The 16,285-nt window shown below is 45.5% G+C and overlaps 1 protein-coding gene across 1 annotated transcript in view; it reads right to left on the reverse strand.

Annotated features, from left to right (window-relative positions):
* Window positions 1-16,285, reverse strand: part of SRCIN1 (SRC kinase signaling inhibitor 1) — a 341,128-nt gene that overhangs the window by 156,009 nt on the left and 168,834 nt on the right. The window contains exon 2 of the mRNA XM_044298102.1: window positions 10,919-11,202. Coding sequence (XP_044154037.1) covers window positions 10,919-11,179 — 261 coding nt within the window. The 5' untranslated portion in view covers window positions 11,180-11,202. The remainder of the gene's footprint in view (window positions 1-10,918; window positions 11,203-16,285) is intronic.

Below are 16,285 nucleotides of genomic sequence, written 5' to 3' on the forward strand. Positions count from 1 at the left end.
TCTCATCCTGACGGACCACAAGAATCTGACCTACCTTTCTGAGGCCAAGAGATTGACACCACGTCAGGCCAGATGGGCTCTGTTCTTGTCACGTTTTAATTACGTGGTCTCCTACCTACCCGGTTCCAAGAACATCAGAGCGGATGCCTTATCACGGCAGTACTCCGAGTTGTCCGGGGAGGAGTCGATTCCGACTTCGGTCATACCTCTGAATCAGATCCTGGCCGCCATTCGCACCAGCCTGACCTCTCCCCTGGGTGAGCAGATTTTGGCGGCTCAATCTGGTGCTCCCTCTGGGAGACCCAACGGCAGGTGTTTTGTGCCTGAGGAGTTGCGCACTCGGTTGTTGCGAACCTACCATAACTCCAAGGCCGCGGGGCATCCTGGAAAGAATCAGCTGTCCTGGGCTGTTTCACGTCTGTTCTGGTGGCCTTCTCTACGTTCCGACATCGCCGCATATGTAGCGGCATGCTCCGTTTGTGCCCAGAGTAAGTCCCCTCGGCACCTTCCGTTGGGCCTTTTGCAACCCATAGCCACCGGGGAGCGCCCATGGTCACACCTGGGGATGGATTTCATTGTGGACCTCCCTGCATCCCGAGGCCATACGGTCATTCTCATGATTGTGGATCGGTTTTCCAAAATGTGCCACTGTGTTCCTCTCAAGAAGTTACCCTCTGCACAGGAGTTGGCCACGATTTTCGCCAGGGAGGTCTTCCGGTTGCACGGTTTGCCCAAGGAGATTGTGTCGGATCGGGGGAGTCAGTTTGTGTCCAGGTTCTGGCGCGCCTTTTGCTCCCAGTTGGGGATTCATCTCTCTTTCTCCTCGGCCTACCACCCTCAGTCCAATGGGGCCGCAGAACGATCCAATCAGGCCTTGGAGCAATTCCTTCGTTGCTATGTCTCCGATCACCAAGACAATTGGGTTGACCTCCTGCCTTGGGCTGAGTTTGCCAGGAACACGGCGGTGAACTCTTCCTCTGGGACGTCTCCCTTCATGGCCAATTATGGGTTCCAACCTGCCGTGTTACCGGAGGTATTCTCTCCCCAGGATATTCCGGCTGTGGAGGATCACCTTTCCGTCCTACGTGCTTCTTGGGTACAGATCCAGAGGTCCCTTGAGGTCTCTGCGCAGCGCCAGAAACTCCAGGCTGATCGCAGACGAGCGCCCGCTCCTTCCTACCAGGTCGGAGACCGTGTATGGTTGCCCACCCGCAACCTCAACCTTCGAGTGCCCACTCCCAAGCTGGCGCCTCGCTTTGTTGGTCCCTTCCGAGTGCTTCGCAGGGTAAACCCGGTAGCCTATGCCCTTGCGCTTCCTCCTGGCATGCGGATCTCCAACGTGTTTCATGTCTCCCTGTTGAAGCCATTGGTGTGTAATCGTTTCACTTCCTCGGTTCCTCGGCCCAGTCCGGTCCAAGTGGGCAATCATGAGGAATATGAGGTGAGCAATATCCTGGACTCACGCCTGGTCCGCGGTCGGTTGCAGTTTTTGGTCCATTGGCGTGGTTATGGTCCAGAGGAGCGTTCCTGGGTTCCCTCCGCAGATGTCCATGCTCCTGCTTTGCTCCGAGCCTTCCACGCACGCTTCCCTCAGAAACCGTTCCTTACTCCGCGGAGGAGGGGCCCTTGAGGGGGAGGTACTGTCATGGTCTTACCTTCTCACTGTTCTCCTTCGTTTGACATGTGCTGGCGGCCATCTTGGTTTCTGGGTTTCTTGTAGCCTCCCACCCTGCGGCTTCTCCTTCCCACTGGGAGGAGCTGGATGCCTAGCTCATATATATAGGTCTGTGGCTTCAGTTCCTTGCTTGGTCCTCCTGTGTTCACATGCTTCTAAGACTGCTGCTGCTTCTGGTTCCTGATCCTGGCCTCGTCTGACTACCCCGTTGGTTCCTGATCCTGGCTTCGTCTGACTACCCAGTTGGTTCCTGATCCTGGCTTCGTCTGACTACCCTTCTGGTTCCTGACCTCTGTCTACGTAGACCCTGCTTCGGTTTAGCCATCCGTTTGGACTTTTGCTTACAGCTTGATTTTCAATAAAGCCTTCTTATTTCCACTTATCTCTGGTTGTACGTCTGGTTCATGGTTCCATGACACATTATTACTGTAAAGGGGGCACAATCGGCATTATTATTATGAAGGGGGCACAGTTGGCATTATTACTGTAAAGGGGGCACAGTGGTCATTTATTACTGTGAAGGAGGCACAATGGGGATTTCTACTATGGAGGGGGCATAGAGGGCATTAATAGCACAGTGGGCATTACTACTATTAAGGGGGCACAATGGGCATTATTACTGTGAAGGGGGCACAATCAGTATTATTACTATGAAAGGGGCACAGTGGGCATTATTACTATAAAGGGGGGCACACTGGGAATGATTACTTTGAAGGGGACACAATGCGGATTATTACTATGATGGGGGCACAATGGGGATTATTACTGTGAATGGGGCTCAATGGGTATTATTCCTGTGAAGGGGGCACAAAGAGGGCATTACAACTGTGAAAGGGGCACAGAGAGGGAATAACTACTGTGAGAAGGCACAATGTGGGCATAACTACTGTGGGGGGGCACACATCTGTACAGAACTACTGTGAAGGTTGTACAATGAGGGCAATACTACTGTGAGGGGGTACAATGTTTTTTTAAGTATTGGGGGAAGTGCCAGAGAAAGGATCTGCCCCGGGGGTCAAACACCCTAGGCATGCCACTGCAAGGCATGACCTGTTTTTGGAAGTCCATACAAATTTTTAGTGACTCTCCACTCTAGTTTATGATGTCCACATGCCCATGTAGTTAAGTGCACATGCACATGGAACCTATACACTGCAGATTTGTGTGTGTATTACAGTACCAGCAAAGCGGATGAGATCACCCTGAAATAAATCCATAGCATAAAATGACCTATGGTGCGGATTTTAAATTCCCAGCATGTTAATTTCTGCTATGAATTTCCAGTGGGATTTCACCCCTTTGCAATGCATAGGGTGAAATCTGCTGCAGATCTGCCCCAAAATCTGTAAACAAAATCCACATGCAGCACGTGTGGATTTGGTGCCAATTCTGTTACAGAACCTAATTATGATTTTTTTGCAGAACCAAGGTCATATGTCCAAAAGTAAATAGCATGCCATGTGGGATCATCAATTGGGATACTGCTGTTATTAGCTGCACTGCACTGACCGATATCTCTACAATGGTTATAACAAGTAACATACAATGCTAGAACTGATACTTGCAATGGAGAGTAACACTGGCACTACATAGCCACCATGTAGCATACAGCCACAGTGTAGCCACAGTTATGACAGTCATCTATACTAATGTCTCTGGCATAAACCTTCTCCAGTGTTATTCATTATTTACACTTACCTCATTCTTGCTCTTGCATCCACTTGGCTTGCAGATCATGCACCCGCTGGCATAGATAAGTATGCATACATGAACTGGGTAATGAAGTAATAATCATTATAACCAGGTTAAAAACTTCCTTACAACCACTGGAATCATAGATATAATAAACCTGACTATATACCAATATTAATTGGACTCTGTAGGGGCTATGGAGAGTTGGACAAACCTTATCTGGGGCTTTAATTAACAGGAGTAGTATAAATATGAAGTTTTATTCTGCCAGATTCTGCTCTTGCAAGTGCCCAGGAGGTGGAGCTTTACTGTGAAGTGCTCTCTGCATTGAGAGTGACATCTGTGGCATCCAACCAGTAGACCATTACAACCATCACACAGAAGGGAGGGGCTGTCAAGCAGCACAACATAGATAGTACATTGAAGCTCCACCTCCAGAACACTTAAGCAGCAGACTCTGGCAGAATAAAACGTCATATTCACACTAATTCTCATAATAAACGCTCGACAAAAGAAAAATTTGTACTGCTCTCCCCAGACCCTACTTAGTGTGGTCAGCGCTTTAGCATGGTCAACATAGCTAACAAACTCTAGGGCACAATGGGGGATATTTGTTGATAGTTTAAAATTATGATGCATTCTGTGTGAAATACTGTATTTGGCATATCTTAACATGTTAGACACTTTTCTCTTAATTACACCATCCCTTGCCTCTGACTAGCATAGGCACTAAGTTATTTAATAAAATGTATCTGTATAGCACCACCTGGTGTTTTTTTATTTATTATTATTTCTTTGTCTGGCTCACTGAGGTGGTCGCACATGCTCAGTTTCATCCTTAAACTTCTTCCTAAGCTGTGGTAGGGAGAGAGCTGCAGCAGAATGGACACGCCCCCTGAGCTGCAGCAGACAATACACTCCCCTTGAGCTGCCAGCTTGATATAAATCTAGCAGAGCAATAAATGGGCAGACCTCTGGATCCATGTGAGGTACAGGGCTGGTTCTAGCTTTGTCACAAAGAGATTGTCATTGGGATAACCTCATTTAAATGCCTAGCCTGTGTAAAATGCATAACAAATCTGGCACATGGCATGTACTGTATGCCAGTTTTTTTTTTTCCATTTTAGCCAGAATTCTGTGCCTTTGGCCTAGGACAGGGGTAGGCAACCTCCGGCTCCCAGCTGTTGTGAAACTACAATTCCCAGCATGCTCCATTCATTTCTATGAGAGTTCTTAGAAGAGCAGAGCAAGTATGCATACTGGGAGTTGTAGTTTCACAACAGCTGGAGTGCCGGAGGTTGCCTACCCCTGGCCTAGGAAATCTCCCGCAATGTTTGCAAACAGAGAAAATACAATGGCAGTGGCCCTTTAAGTGGTGAAATACAAACAGGCCAACCTGTCTGGGAACAGTGAGGGTGGAGCGGGCCATCCATTTCTACATTCGTTTTCCTGCTCTACACATACGTATTAATTGACTGGGATCACAAATAACACATATTAAAAAGGCAATTTTACAGCAAGTAAAACAAAATTAAAATTCTATTACCGTATATTCTGTCGCTGCAACAGGGGACACTAATTGTTTCCTGTCAGCTAAACCCATTATTTTTGATTACAAAGTTATTTAAATCTCATGCTAAATAGATTAACACGGATATTTTTCACAAAATAATTATGTTGGCTGATGGGGACAAAATATATTTCATGGAAATGCTCTTCTGCTAAGACATGGACAAGAACCAGATTTTACTATAAGTGACAGTTATTTTTTTCCAAAAGGTAAAGCAACATCGATGTGCAAGGGGAAAAAATGGAGATCTGAAATCGCCTGCAGGATAACAAGTCGGAGAGTCCTTCATCAGCCTGAAGCTTCTTGATCATCAGGAGATGCTCCATGAAAAATGATCGCAAACAACCTTCAGTCAGTCTAATGAAAGGAAGGTGAGCCGAAAATGTGGTCGGTTGGGATGTTGTGGGGTCCATACCAACAATTATGTGCCATACGTATTTCATACTTACGTGAAATTAAGAAAGAAGAATTTCATAGTTTAAAAAACATGTATAGAAAGTATATGGTATGTTATCATGGCAGCTTTCTGCCTATACCCTGGTGGTCAGAACCGATGATAAAGAACAAACATTAAAGGCGTCTTCCCACAAAGAACCCTTATGTCCTATCCACAGAATATGCGATAAGTGTGTCATCGCTGGGAGTATGGCTGCTGGGACCACCTGTGATCACAAAAACAGAGGTCTCGCATTCCCCATGTGAGTGGAGCTGTACTGTGCATGTGTGACCACCCCTGCATTCATCTCTATGGGACTAGGATGTATAGCAAGGTATCAGTATAAGGCTGCCGCATATCCCCGGATCCACACACCAAACACAAGATTGGGTAAAATCGGTACAGAATAGCATGATCCGGTATTGTGACCTGAGGACAGATGTTTGGTGGGGGTGCAGTGTGTCACCTCTGTCCCCTATGTTATTTCTGGTGCTGGCGGCTGCTGAGGACAGATGATTTGTGGGGGTGCAGTGTGTCACCTTCTGTCCCCTATGTTATTTCTGGTGCTGGCGGCTGCTGAGGACAGATGATTGGTGGGGGTGCAGTGTGTCACCTCTGTCCCCTATGTTATTTCTGGTGCTGGCGGCTCCTGAGGACAGATGTTTGGTGGGGGTGCAATGTGTCACCCTCTGTCCCCTATGTTATTTCTGGTGCTGGCGGCTGCTGAGGACAGATGATTGGTGGGGGTGCAATGTGTCACCCTCTGTCCCCTATGTTATTTCTGGTGCTGGCGGCTGCTGAGGACAGATGATCTGTGGAGGTGCAGTGTGTCACCCTCTGTCCCCTATGTTATTTCTGATGTGGCGGCTGCTGAGGACAGATGATCTGTGGGGGTGCAGTGTGTCACCCTCCGTCCCCTATGTTATTTCTGGTGCTGGCGGCTGCTGAGGACAGATGATCTGTGGGGGTGCAGTGTGTCACCCTCTGTCCCCTATGTTATTTCTGGTGCTGGCGGCTGCTGAGGACAGATGATTGGTGGGGGTGCAGTGTGTCACCTCTGTCCCCTATGTTATTTCTGGTGCTGGTGACTGCTGGGGACAGATGATCGGTGGGGGTGCAGTGTGTCACCCTCTGTCCCCTATGTTATTTCTGATGTGGCGGCTGCTGAGGACAGATGATCTGTGGGGGTGCAGTGTGTCACCCTCTGTCCCCTATGTTATTTCTGGTGCTGGCGGCTGCTGAGGACAGATGATCTGTGGGGGTGCAGTGTGTCACCCTCTGTCCCCTATGTTATTTCTGGTGCTGGCGGCTGCTGAGGACAGATGATTGGTGGGGGTGCAGTGTGTCACCCTCTGTCCCCTAAGTTATTTCTGGTGCTGGCGGCTGCTGAGGACAGATGATTGGTGGGGGTGCAGTGTGTCACCTCTGTCCCCTATGTTATTTCTGGTGCTGGTGACTGCTGAGGACAGATGATCTGTGGGGGTGCAGTGTGTCACCTTCTGTCCCCTATGTTATTTCTGGTGCTGGCGACTGCTGAGGACAGATGATTGGTGGGGGTGCAGTGTGTCACCTCTGTCCCCTATGTTATTTCTGGTGCTGGTGACTGCTGAGGACAGATGATCTGTGGGGGTGCAGTGTGTCACCCTCTGTCCCCTATGTTATTTCTGATGTGGCGGCTGCTGAGGACAGATGATCTGTGGGGGTGCAGTGTGTCACCTCTGTCCCCTATGTTATTTCTGGTGCTGGTGACTGCTGAGGACAGATGATCTGTGGGGGTGCAGTGTGTCACCTCTGTCCCCTATGTTATTTCTGATGTGGCGGCTGCTGAGGACAGATGATTGGTGGGGGTGCAGTGTGTCACCCTCTGTCCCCTATGTTATTTCTGGTGTGGCGACTGCTGAGGACAGATGATCTGTGGGGGTGCAGTGTGTCACCCTCTGTCCACTATGTTATTTCTGGTGCTGGCGGCTGCTGAGGACAGATGATCTGTGGGGGTGCAGTGTGTCACCCTCTGTCCCCTATGTTATTTCTGATGTGGCGGCTGCTGAGGACAGATGATCTGTGGGGGTGCAGTGTGTCACCTCTGTCCCCTATGTTATTTCTGATGTGGCGGCTGCTGAGGACAGATGATTGGTGGGGGTGCAGTGTGTCACCTCTGTCCCCTATGTTATTTCTGATGTGGCGGCTGCTGAGGACAGATGATTGGTGGGGGTGCAGTGTGTCACCCTCTGTCCACTATGTTATTTCTGGTGCTGGCGGCTGCTGAGGACAGATGATCTGTGGGGGTGCAGTGTGTCACCCTCTGTCCCCTATGTTATTTCTGATGTGGCGGCTGCTGAGGACAGATGATCTGTGGGGGTGCAGTGTGTCACCTCTGTCCCCTATGTTATTTCTGATGTGGCGGCTGCTGAGGACAGATGATTGGTGGGGGTGCAGTGTGTCACCTCTGTCCCCTATGTTATTTCTGATGTGGCGGCTGCTGAGGACAGATGATTGGTGGGGGTGCAGTGTGTCACCTCTGTCCCCTATGTTATTTCTGATGTGGCGGCTGCTGAGGACAGATGATTGGTGGGGGTGCAGTGTGTCACCCTCTGTCCACTATGTTATTTCTGGTGCTGGCGACTGCTGGGGACAGATGATCTGTGGGGATTCATGCTGTCTGGATCTGTGATATAGTCCTATACTGTACATACAGAGAGGTTTTTCCCACAGATTTCATATAAGACTATGACGGCGACATGTTTGAATGCTATATTGCAGATGTATACTCCCTTGGAAGACTTGCCTTGTGTGCTGCTGCTCAGGTCCCATACACGAGAGCTCAGGGTGTTCTTACACATGCATAACAATCATCTAACCGCACAAATGTGCTGCAGCAATTCAACTGGAAATGATTGTGATTACAGCTAAAAGTGATTATACATGCAGGGCTGGACAAAGACAGCAATGGGCACCTGTGCGAGGACAGCAGATTCCCATCTTACTCTTCAAATTCCACCTTTGGCTCTCTAGAAAGCTCCTAAAACCAGTATTTCAGAATGCACTGACTGTCCTTAGAGCTCAAGTGCAGGGTGATGAGACTCTGCCTCCTGTGCCTGAGGGTGTAATGAGAAATGTAGGCAGCAGTAGGGGAACCAAATCTGAGAGGAAGAAGAAACCAAGATGGCAGACAACCCATAAATGGTGTATCAACTAAAACACATAAGCCTTTACATTACTCGTAAATAATAGCCTATGGCTGTGTGCTTCATTAAAGGGATTTCCAGTCTCCTGATATTGATGACCTATCCTCAGAATAGATCATTAATATCTGATTGGAAAGGATCTGACACCCCGCACCCCGCAGATCAGCCGTTCCCTGCAGCCTCTGGACTAGCACTTTGAGAAGATCAGGAAGTACAGCTTCATTCAAAGTCTAGCGGACGTGCTTGGTTACTGAGCTCCCTTTCACTTCAGTGGGACGTCGGCTGCAGTACCTCAGCACGGCCACTACACTTTCAATGGAGCTGTGCTTCCTGTTCCAGCTGCAGATGCTGATCGGTGAGGGTGTGTGGTGTCACACCGTCACTGATTGGATATTAATGACCTATCCTGAGGACAGGTCATCAATATCGAGAGCCTGTAAAACCCCCTTAAAGGGGTTGTCTCACTTCAGCAAATGGCATTTATTATGTAGAGAAAGATAATACAAGGCACTTACTAATGTATTGTGAGTGTCCATATTGCTTCCTTTACCGGCTGGATTCATTTTTCCATCACATTATACACTGCTCTTTTTCATGGTTATGACCACCCTCCAATCGATCAGCGGTGGCCGTGCTTGCACACTATAGAAAAAAAGCAGCTGCCTATGTGAGCTCCCACGGTCCCTGCCACCAGAGAGGCCAGCACTTTTTCCTATAGTGTGCAAGAACGGCCACCGCTGATGGATTGCAGGGTTGTCATAAACATGAAAACAAGCAGTGTAAAATGTGGTGGAAAAATTAATCCAACCTGGAAAGGAAGAAATATGGATAACAATACATTAGTAAGTGGTTTGTATTATCTTCCTCTACATGATAAATGCCACTTGCTGAAGTGACACAACCCCTTTGGGCTGTGAGTGCATCCCATTCCAACAAGACCTCTGCATAGTGACATGAAGCTTCTGTCTACCCTTGGTGCTGTTGTTCCCTTTAGTAACGGGTGCTCTTCACGTTCCCCACTAACACAGGTCAACCATTATTAATTCTGCACATTTATACCTCACACCTCATTAATCATGGATTGTTAATAAATTGCAAAGCATAATTACTACTGTAAGAAGACTGGGTTTACATGTTGGAGGTAGAAAAACTGCCCAAAAAAAAGCATTGTAAAAAGCGCATGGGATTGGTTTTGCGTTGCGATAATTTCCCACTCGGTTTTTACAGGTGAAACACATTTAGTTATGGTGTTTCATCTGTAAAAAGTATGTGGCCAATTAGCGCATGACAAAATTATGGTGATCACAGTAAAAATGCACACAGTTTTTCCTAGTTTGTGTTGTGATTTTTGTCAACAAATACGCAACTTGTAAACCAAGCCGTAGGATTTGACTGCTTGTTATTTCCTTCTTAGGCTACTGTCACACTAGCGTTCGATCGGATCCGTTCTGAACGGATCCGATCATATTAATGCAGACGGAGGCGCCGTTCAGTACGGATCCGTCTGCATTAATAACTTAGAAAAAATTCTAAGTGTGAAAGTAGCCTGAGCGGATCCGTTCAGACTTTCAATGTAAAGTCAATGGGGGACGGATCCGCTTGAAGATTGAGCCATATGGTGACATCTTCAAGCGGATCCGTTCCCATTGACTTACATTGTAAGTCTGAACGGATCCGCTCGCCTCCACACGGCCAGGCGGACAGCTGAACGCTGCAAGCAGCGTTCAGCTGTCCGCCTGTCCGTGCGGAGGCGAGCGGAGCGGAGGTTGAACGCCGCCAGACTGATGCAGTCTGAGCGGATCCGCTCCATTCAGACTGCATCAGGGCTGGACGGAGGCGTTCGGGTCCGCTCGTGAGCTCCTTCAAACGGAGCTCACGAACGGACCTATGAACGCTAGTGTGAAACTAGCTTAAAATGAGAGGCACATTTTCATTGTGACCCAACTGGTCTCTCAAGATTGTACAGGTGGACATTATCCTTCATGAGAGTAAAACATCACCTCTCAACTCCAGGAGTAGTATAAGAACGTTGTAGATACAGTGCATCATCCAATGTCAGGTCAATTATATTAGAAATTCAAAGTGTAGGTACATTTTGCTGACACTTCATTCATGCCATTTTGAATTCTCCCAGTAACTCCTCACCAAAAGATAAATGGATATGTAGCAAATTTCAGCAAACGTAAGCTCAAGCTTAGATTTATACCTTATTGAGCTGCATCCAAATAATTTGTCTTACCTTTGAAAGAGCTTTGAAATGATCTAAACTTACATTTTGTCCATGAAAAATTGTATACTGTTGGTTGGAAAAAAATTACTTATTTACACGTTGCAAGATATATGGGTGGCCCTGCTCTCACCTGATCTCGAATTCTCTCCTGTTGACCACGAATGGCCAAAGCATGTTGAGGGTATTTGTTCTTTAGGTGATCCATGAAGGCGTCTCTCTTCCTTTCCATATCAGACTTCTGGAGATTGGTGAGTGCCTCCAGGCTCTGGGCAGCAATCACAGTGTGCCGGCGCTCTGAAGTGTGCACCAAGCCCACATTAGAAAAACGCCTTGTCCCGTTACCGAGAGTGCGGTACTCTCGAGGGTATTCAGCATCGTCCGCAGAGATCATGTGCGTCCCAGACCGGCTGGAATCTGTAGAAAGAGGTAATAGAACAGGAGAAAAACATTAACAAAACACTCAGTGGTCAGCCAGCCATTGGGCCTACAGTATATGTTATTGTTGAAAGGATTTTGGTTCTCGGTGGGATCAAAATGCATTAGCCATGCATATAGGTCAGTCTCTTAAGGCATGAGCGCACTGCTGACATAAACACTGTCAGTCGAGTTATTCCCTTAGGATATAAATATAAACTATATTTTGAAGAACAGGTGATAAATTCTATGAAGAGTTGGACTTTCACATGGGAGAATTACGGTATACGGTATGCTTTTGGTTTCTAGTAGCTTCAATTTAATTATTTTATATACGATTCAATTATTAGTAAAGGAAAAACAGTGCTAGCTACCTAATACCTGTTTATACCCAAAAGTTCTCAATATGATTATTAATTATGAAGACTGCCGGTTCATATATAAACATTATCATTATTGTTTGTCATGAAAATGGTTGCCGGTCAACTCCGGCAATCTGTTATAATAAAGGCCATCATTGGGCCGTTACATTTTTATAGGTGAAATGTTTTTTTTATTAAAATAAATAATCTTCCCTTGATCTAGAATAGTTTGAAGTCTGTGAATGGTACTATTACAAATGGCAAATGGAGACAGATAGTACATTCTTGTCCTGCTCTCTAGCAAAGAACATGGATTTGGGTCCCCCTGTTCTCTGCATCAGTGGGATTCTAAGAGTCCTTCTTGTCCTAACATATGATCAGGTTAGGATGGTTGCAAGGCAACAGGCCCAGCAATCTAAGGTGACTACTCTGGACATAGATGCTCTTGTGCAACCAAGCATGAACACCATCTCAACCATCTAAACCATTTGGCATGGAAGATGGCCATTGATCTTTCCTTTTACCACAGGTGCAGGAGATCCCAGAGTGGGGGACTTGCTTGAGGGGACACCGTCTCACTGTTGATAGGTTGCTTTGATTTCATAATTATATAATATACTCAAGCCATGTGACAAAGTATCTGTGCTTAGTCATTACAAGTGTATGTTCCATTTTATCTATTTGTGCTGTCTTATGAAAGCATGCCCATTTAACTCAATGTTCCACTGGTTCATTAGTGAGAATAGTAAGCAGCCACCAACGATTCTCCATATCAGCATAGGATATAAGTGTCCATGCAGAGAATGGCTTGAATAAAACATCCTATAGTCATATACGTACTTATAGACTTGACATAAAGATCAATCAAATTATTTTCCTGCACTTGCTGCTGTACATAAAGACTATTATTGCACTGCTTCATATGTACTGTCGGTATCTATCAGTTTTATTTTATCTATTTATTTATTTTCAATTTTCGGAAATTGTCAAATAAGGTAATAAAGAGTAAAAGTCAAGATGGAGAAGCTTAATTTATGGTCAAATCCACTGTAATTATCTAATCATATAAAAATTTAGAAGACAAGTAGGTTTTAAAGCACATTGTGAGTGAACACCTCACAGCGTGGGGACAGCCATGCCTGTCAGCTTTTCCTTCACACCTTCAAAAAGAAATCTTGTTGGCCCTAGCAAGCTTTTCTCGCCTTCTATTTTACTGTTCTATGATGGCTACAATCCAATTTCACATCAAAGAAAATATACTAGTATCAGGCCATGGAAGAAAGTGGAGATTCCCCTTTATATTTAGCATAACTGCATATTGTATAATTAGTAAAACGTGGATTTACAAAAATTGGCAATTTAAGCTGCACCAAAAATGTACACAGTACAATTTAATAATGTCTTCTTCCACCAGGCACTGTAGAGAAGGAATCATCATCTTGTGCTGGCCTTATTGTCTACTGGTGATAGGACTTTTGGAGCAGTATCCCCATGTTTGCTTGTGGTCATTAGCAATTTCCCAGTGTTGCCTACATGAGCTTCAGCTCCGAATCAAGTCCACCACCTAATGTGCCATCATAGATGTGGCATCAACCTGCCATTTTAGTCCATGATTCTTCCATGTTTTATATGTCCAACTTCCCTTCAAACACAATGGAGAGCATCACAAAGTGTTGCCAGGTCCTCCTAAGGTGACATTGATCTGCTTTTAAGCCAGTAAGCATAGTGTCTAGTTCATCTGTTATATATCTACTTCTCTATCCTGACGTGAAGCACAGGAACCATTGTTAAGGTTTCTCTACAATCTCGTGTTTTCGGTCTGCTTAACCTTGATTCATTATTCATTTAAACAAAGGATAAGATGATTCATCTCTGCCTTCAATTATTAATCTATTGCATATCATTGATGCTAGAAAAACTGGGTATGAATTTTTATTTTAACTTTGCTCATATACATTTAAAACATCTATTGTGATCATAGAAGACAAGATCTGTAAGTTGTCCTTTTGTTCTAGACATCAGCAGGGGTCCAAGTAACTGAATTTATTTTTAACTAGCCAGTAAGACAACCATTTTTATTTGATGTCATGGAAGAGGTTCTTGCCTCTATGATTCATAGCAGAGACCTGCTAAACAAGAACAAAGAATGGCGTATGTACTCGTCAACTTGGTATGACCATGTATTACATGGATAGCCATTCCATAGACCACCATTCATGTCCATACATGTTTGGCTGTCAGCAATTTCCCCTGATCAACCAGGTCTCTGAAGTTAGACCTATGGCAACCAGGCGTCATTTTCAAATGGGATTCCATCTTCAAGCAGCGTCCTATAATAGCATCATATTTGTGCTTGAAATGCACTGTGAAAGGTTTCTGGTTTACCATCCAATAAGATTTTATACTACTGGCAGATGTACCTGGGCACATTGGAAGTAAAAATCCTCTAGTGAAATAAAAGACAAATCGGCGGTACATAAAGTGCAAATGTGCTTACCTCATGCTGGATGTATTAGGTTTTTTTTCAACGATCATTAAATACATGAGTGAAGATGTAATCACATTGTACATCACTGACTAATCATGGTCTGGTTTGGTACATATTGTACTTGATGAGGCGGAGAAGAGAGCTTTCTGAACGGTGGAGCACAATGCTTTTGCATACATGGTGTTGCAGCACATATCAACACAGTTAGGGCTCATGCACACGACAGTATTTTGCGTTCCGTATACGGAACCATTCATTTCAATGGGTCCGCAAAAGATGCGGACCGCAAAAAACGGCTTACTGCTTTGGGACTACAGCATAACCTGGCCATAACCTGCAGCTGGCAACCTTTCTGCATTTGATCATTGCGGCCCAGTCATGTGCCATTAGCCCAACAATAATGGGGTATGAGTGGGCATGTATGGGTTCAGCAATAATAGTGTGTCTCTGGTATATGGCAGTCACTGGATTTCTGTGAGCCGTGACTGGTACTAGTGGTTTCTACTGGCTTTCCTGGTAACGGGATAGATGAACACAGTTTTCATTTGTCCATGGCGGTACTATATACTGACAATGGAAAATTATTCAGCAGACTTTTTAGCATTTTTTGTCTAAAAAGAAATTGTAATGCAATGGCCCAGATTTACTAATGTGTCTGCACCAAAAATCAGCAATTTGGTGGAACTTGGGTTTCTACACTCTTTTTCAGGGGTCAAGCAGTGGGGCTTAGTCGAAAGGAGTCAGATCTTCACAGAAAAGGGGCAGGACTTAAGATGCACCATTTCCCGCCACAAGTCTGCCGTAAAAATCTGTTTCAACGTAAGTCAACCAATAGTTGGTACAGAGTCAGAGAAACGTGTCTATCCCTGCACCAGATTTATCATCCAGCTGAGCCCCTGTGATAAATCTGTGACCATCTTTACGATTAGTACATCTAGGCCACTGTGCGTTTCATGTAAATTACAGGAGAAGAGTCACGAGAAGAGACCGATGGCATCCCAACTCAAGCAAGGTATACTTCAGCTTCCCCTGCACCTGCCTCAGATGCCACCAGACTCCTCTCAGGAGTCTTCCCCGGTATTTTCCATACAGTGCCTGCTAAATGATGACTTCTTTTTAATCAAAATGCTAAAACAGACCGTTTTGAGAAGACACGTTTAGAACGATGAATCCCAGCAGTATAAAAACATTCTGGTGGTTTAGTGTCCTAAAATATGGTGCCAGGTTCCCTTTAAGTCACAATGTAAATCTGTACTCATAAAGCACATAGCCTGAGTTTGCCATCTTCCCTATTTTACATTATCATACTGAAGGAGGTCATCTCAGGCCAGTGCCTGTGTGCTGTCATGGCTAGTATGAATGCACTGGGGTATGTAGTCTGCTTCAATTTCATTCTAGCACTGCGTATCTAGTTCATATCTATATAATAATGCGCATTTTATGGGCGAGAGAGAGGAGAATCTCCTGTACAGTTATAACGTTAGGGTAACATGACTGCAATGCACTGTTCAACTAGATCATTATTAATATTAGCTAATGTTTAGCTTGTGGCATACTTAAAGGGGTTGTACCATGAAAAATAGTCTACGATTTCAAACCAGCACCTGGATCTGAATACTTTTGTAATTGCATGTAATTAAAAATTTAGCACAGTTACTAAGTTGTAACAGCCACCTGCTGTTTTTTTTTTTACTTATTTCTTTGTCCTGCTCACTGAGATGGCCGCACATGCTCAGTTTCATCCTTCAACTGCCTCCTGAGTTGTGATAGGGCGAGAGCTGCAGCACAATGAACACGCCCCCTTAGCTGCAGTAAAAAAGACACTCCCCTTCAGCTGCCAGCTTAAAGGGCTTCTGTCACCCCACTAAACTCTTTTTTTTGTGTACTTATAATCCCTATCCTGCGATATTGCCATACATTATGTTATTAATAATTTTTGTTCTCTAGATATGTCAAAAAACATACTTTTATGATATGCTAATTACCTGTCTACCAGCAAGTAGGGCATCTACTTGCTGGTGGCAGCCGCAAAAAAACGCCCCCTCCTCCTGTTGATTGACAGGGCCAGCCGCGATCTCCTCCTCCGGCTGGCCCTGTCAGCATTTAAAAAATCGCGCGCCTGCGCCGATGACGTCTTCTCTTTCGGTGACGTCATCGGCGCAGGCGTACTGAGGGAGTGCTGAGGAGACAAGCCTCCTTATCTCAGAGCGCCTGCGCCAAATCAACACAGGCG

Source organism: Bufo gargarizans, chromosome 6, assembly GCF_014858855.1.
Source record: "Bufo gargarizans isolate SCDJY-AF-19 chromosome 6, ASM1485885v1, whole genome shotgun sequence".
In the NCBI taxonomy this organism is placed as follows: Eukaryota; Metazoa; Chordata; class Amphibia; order Anura; family Bufonidae; genus Bufo; species Bufo gargarizans.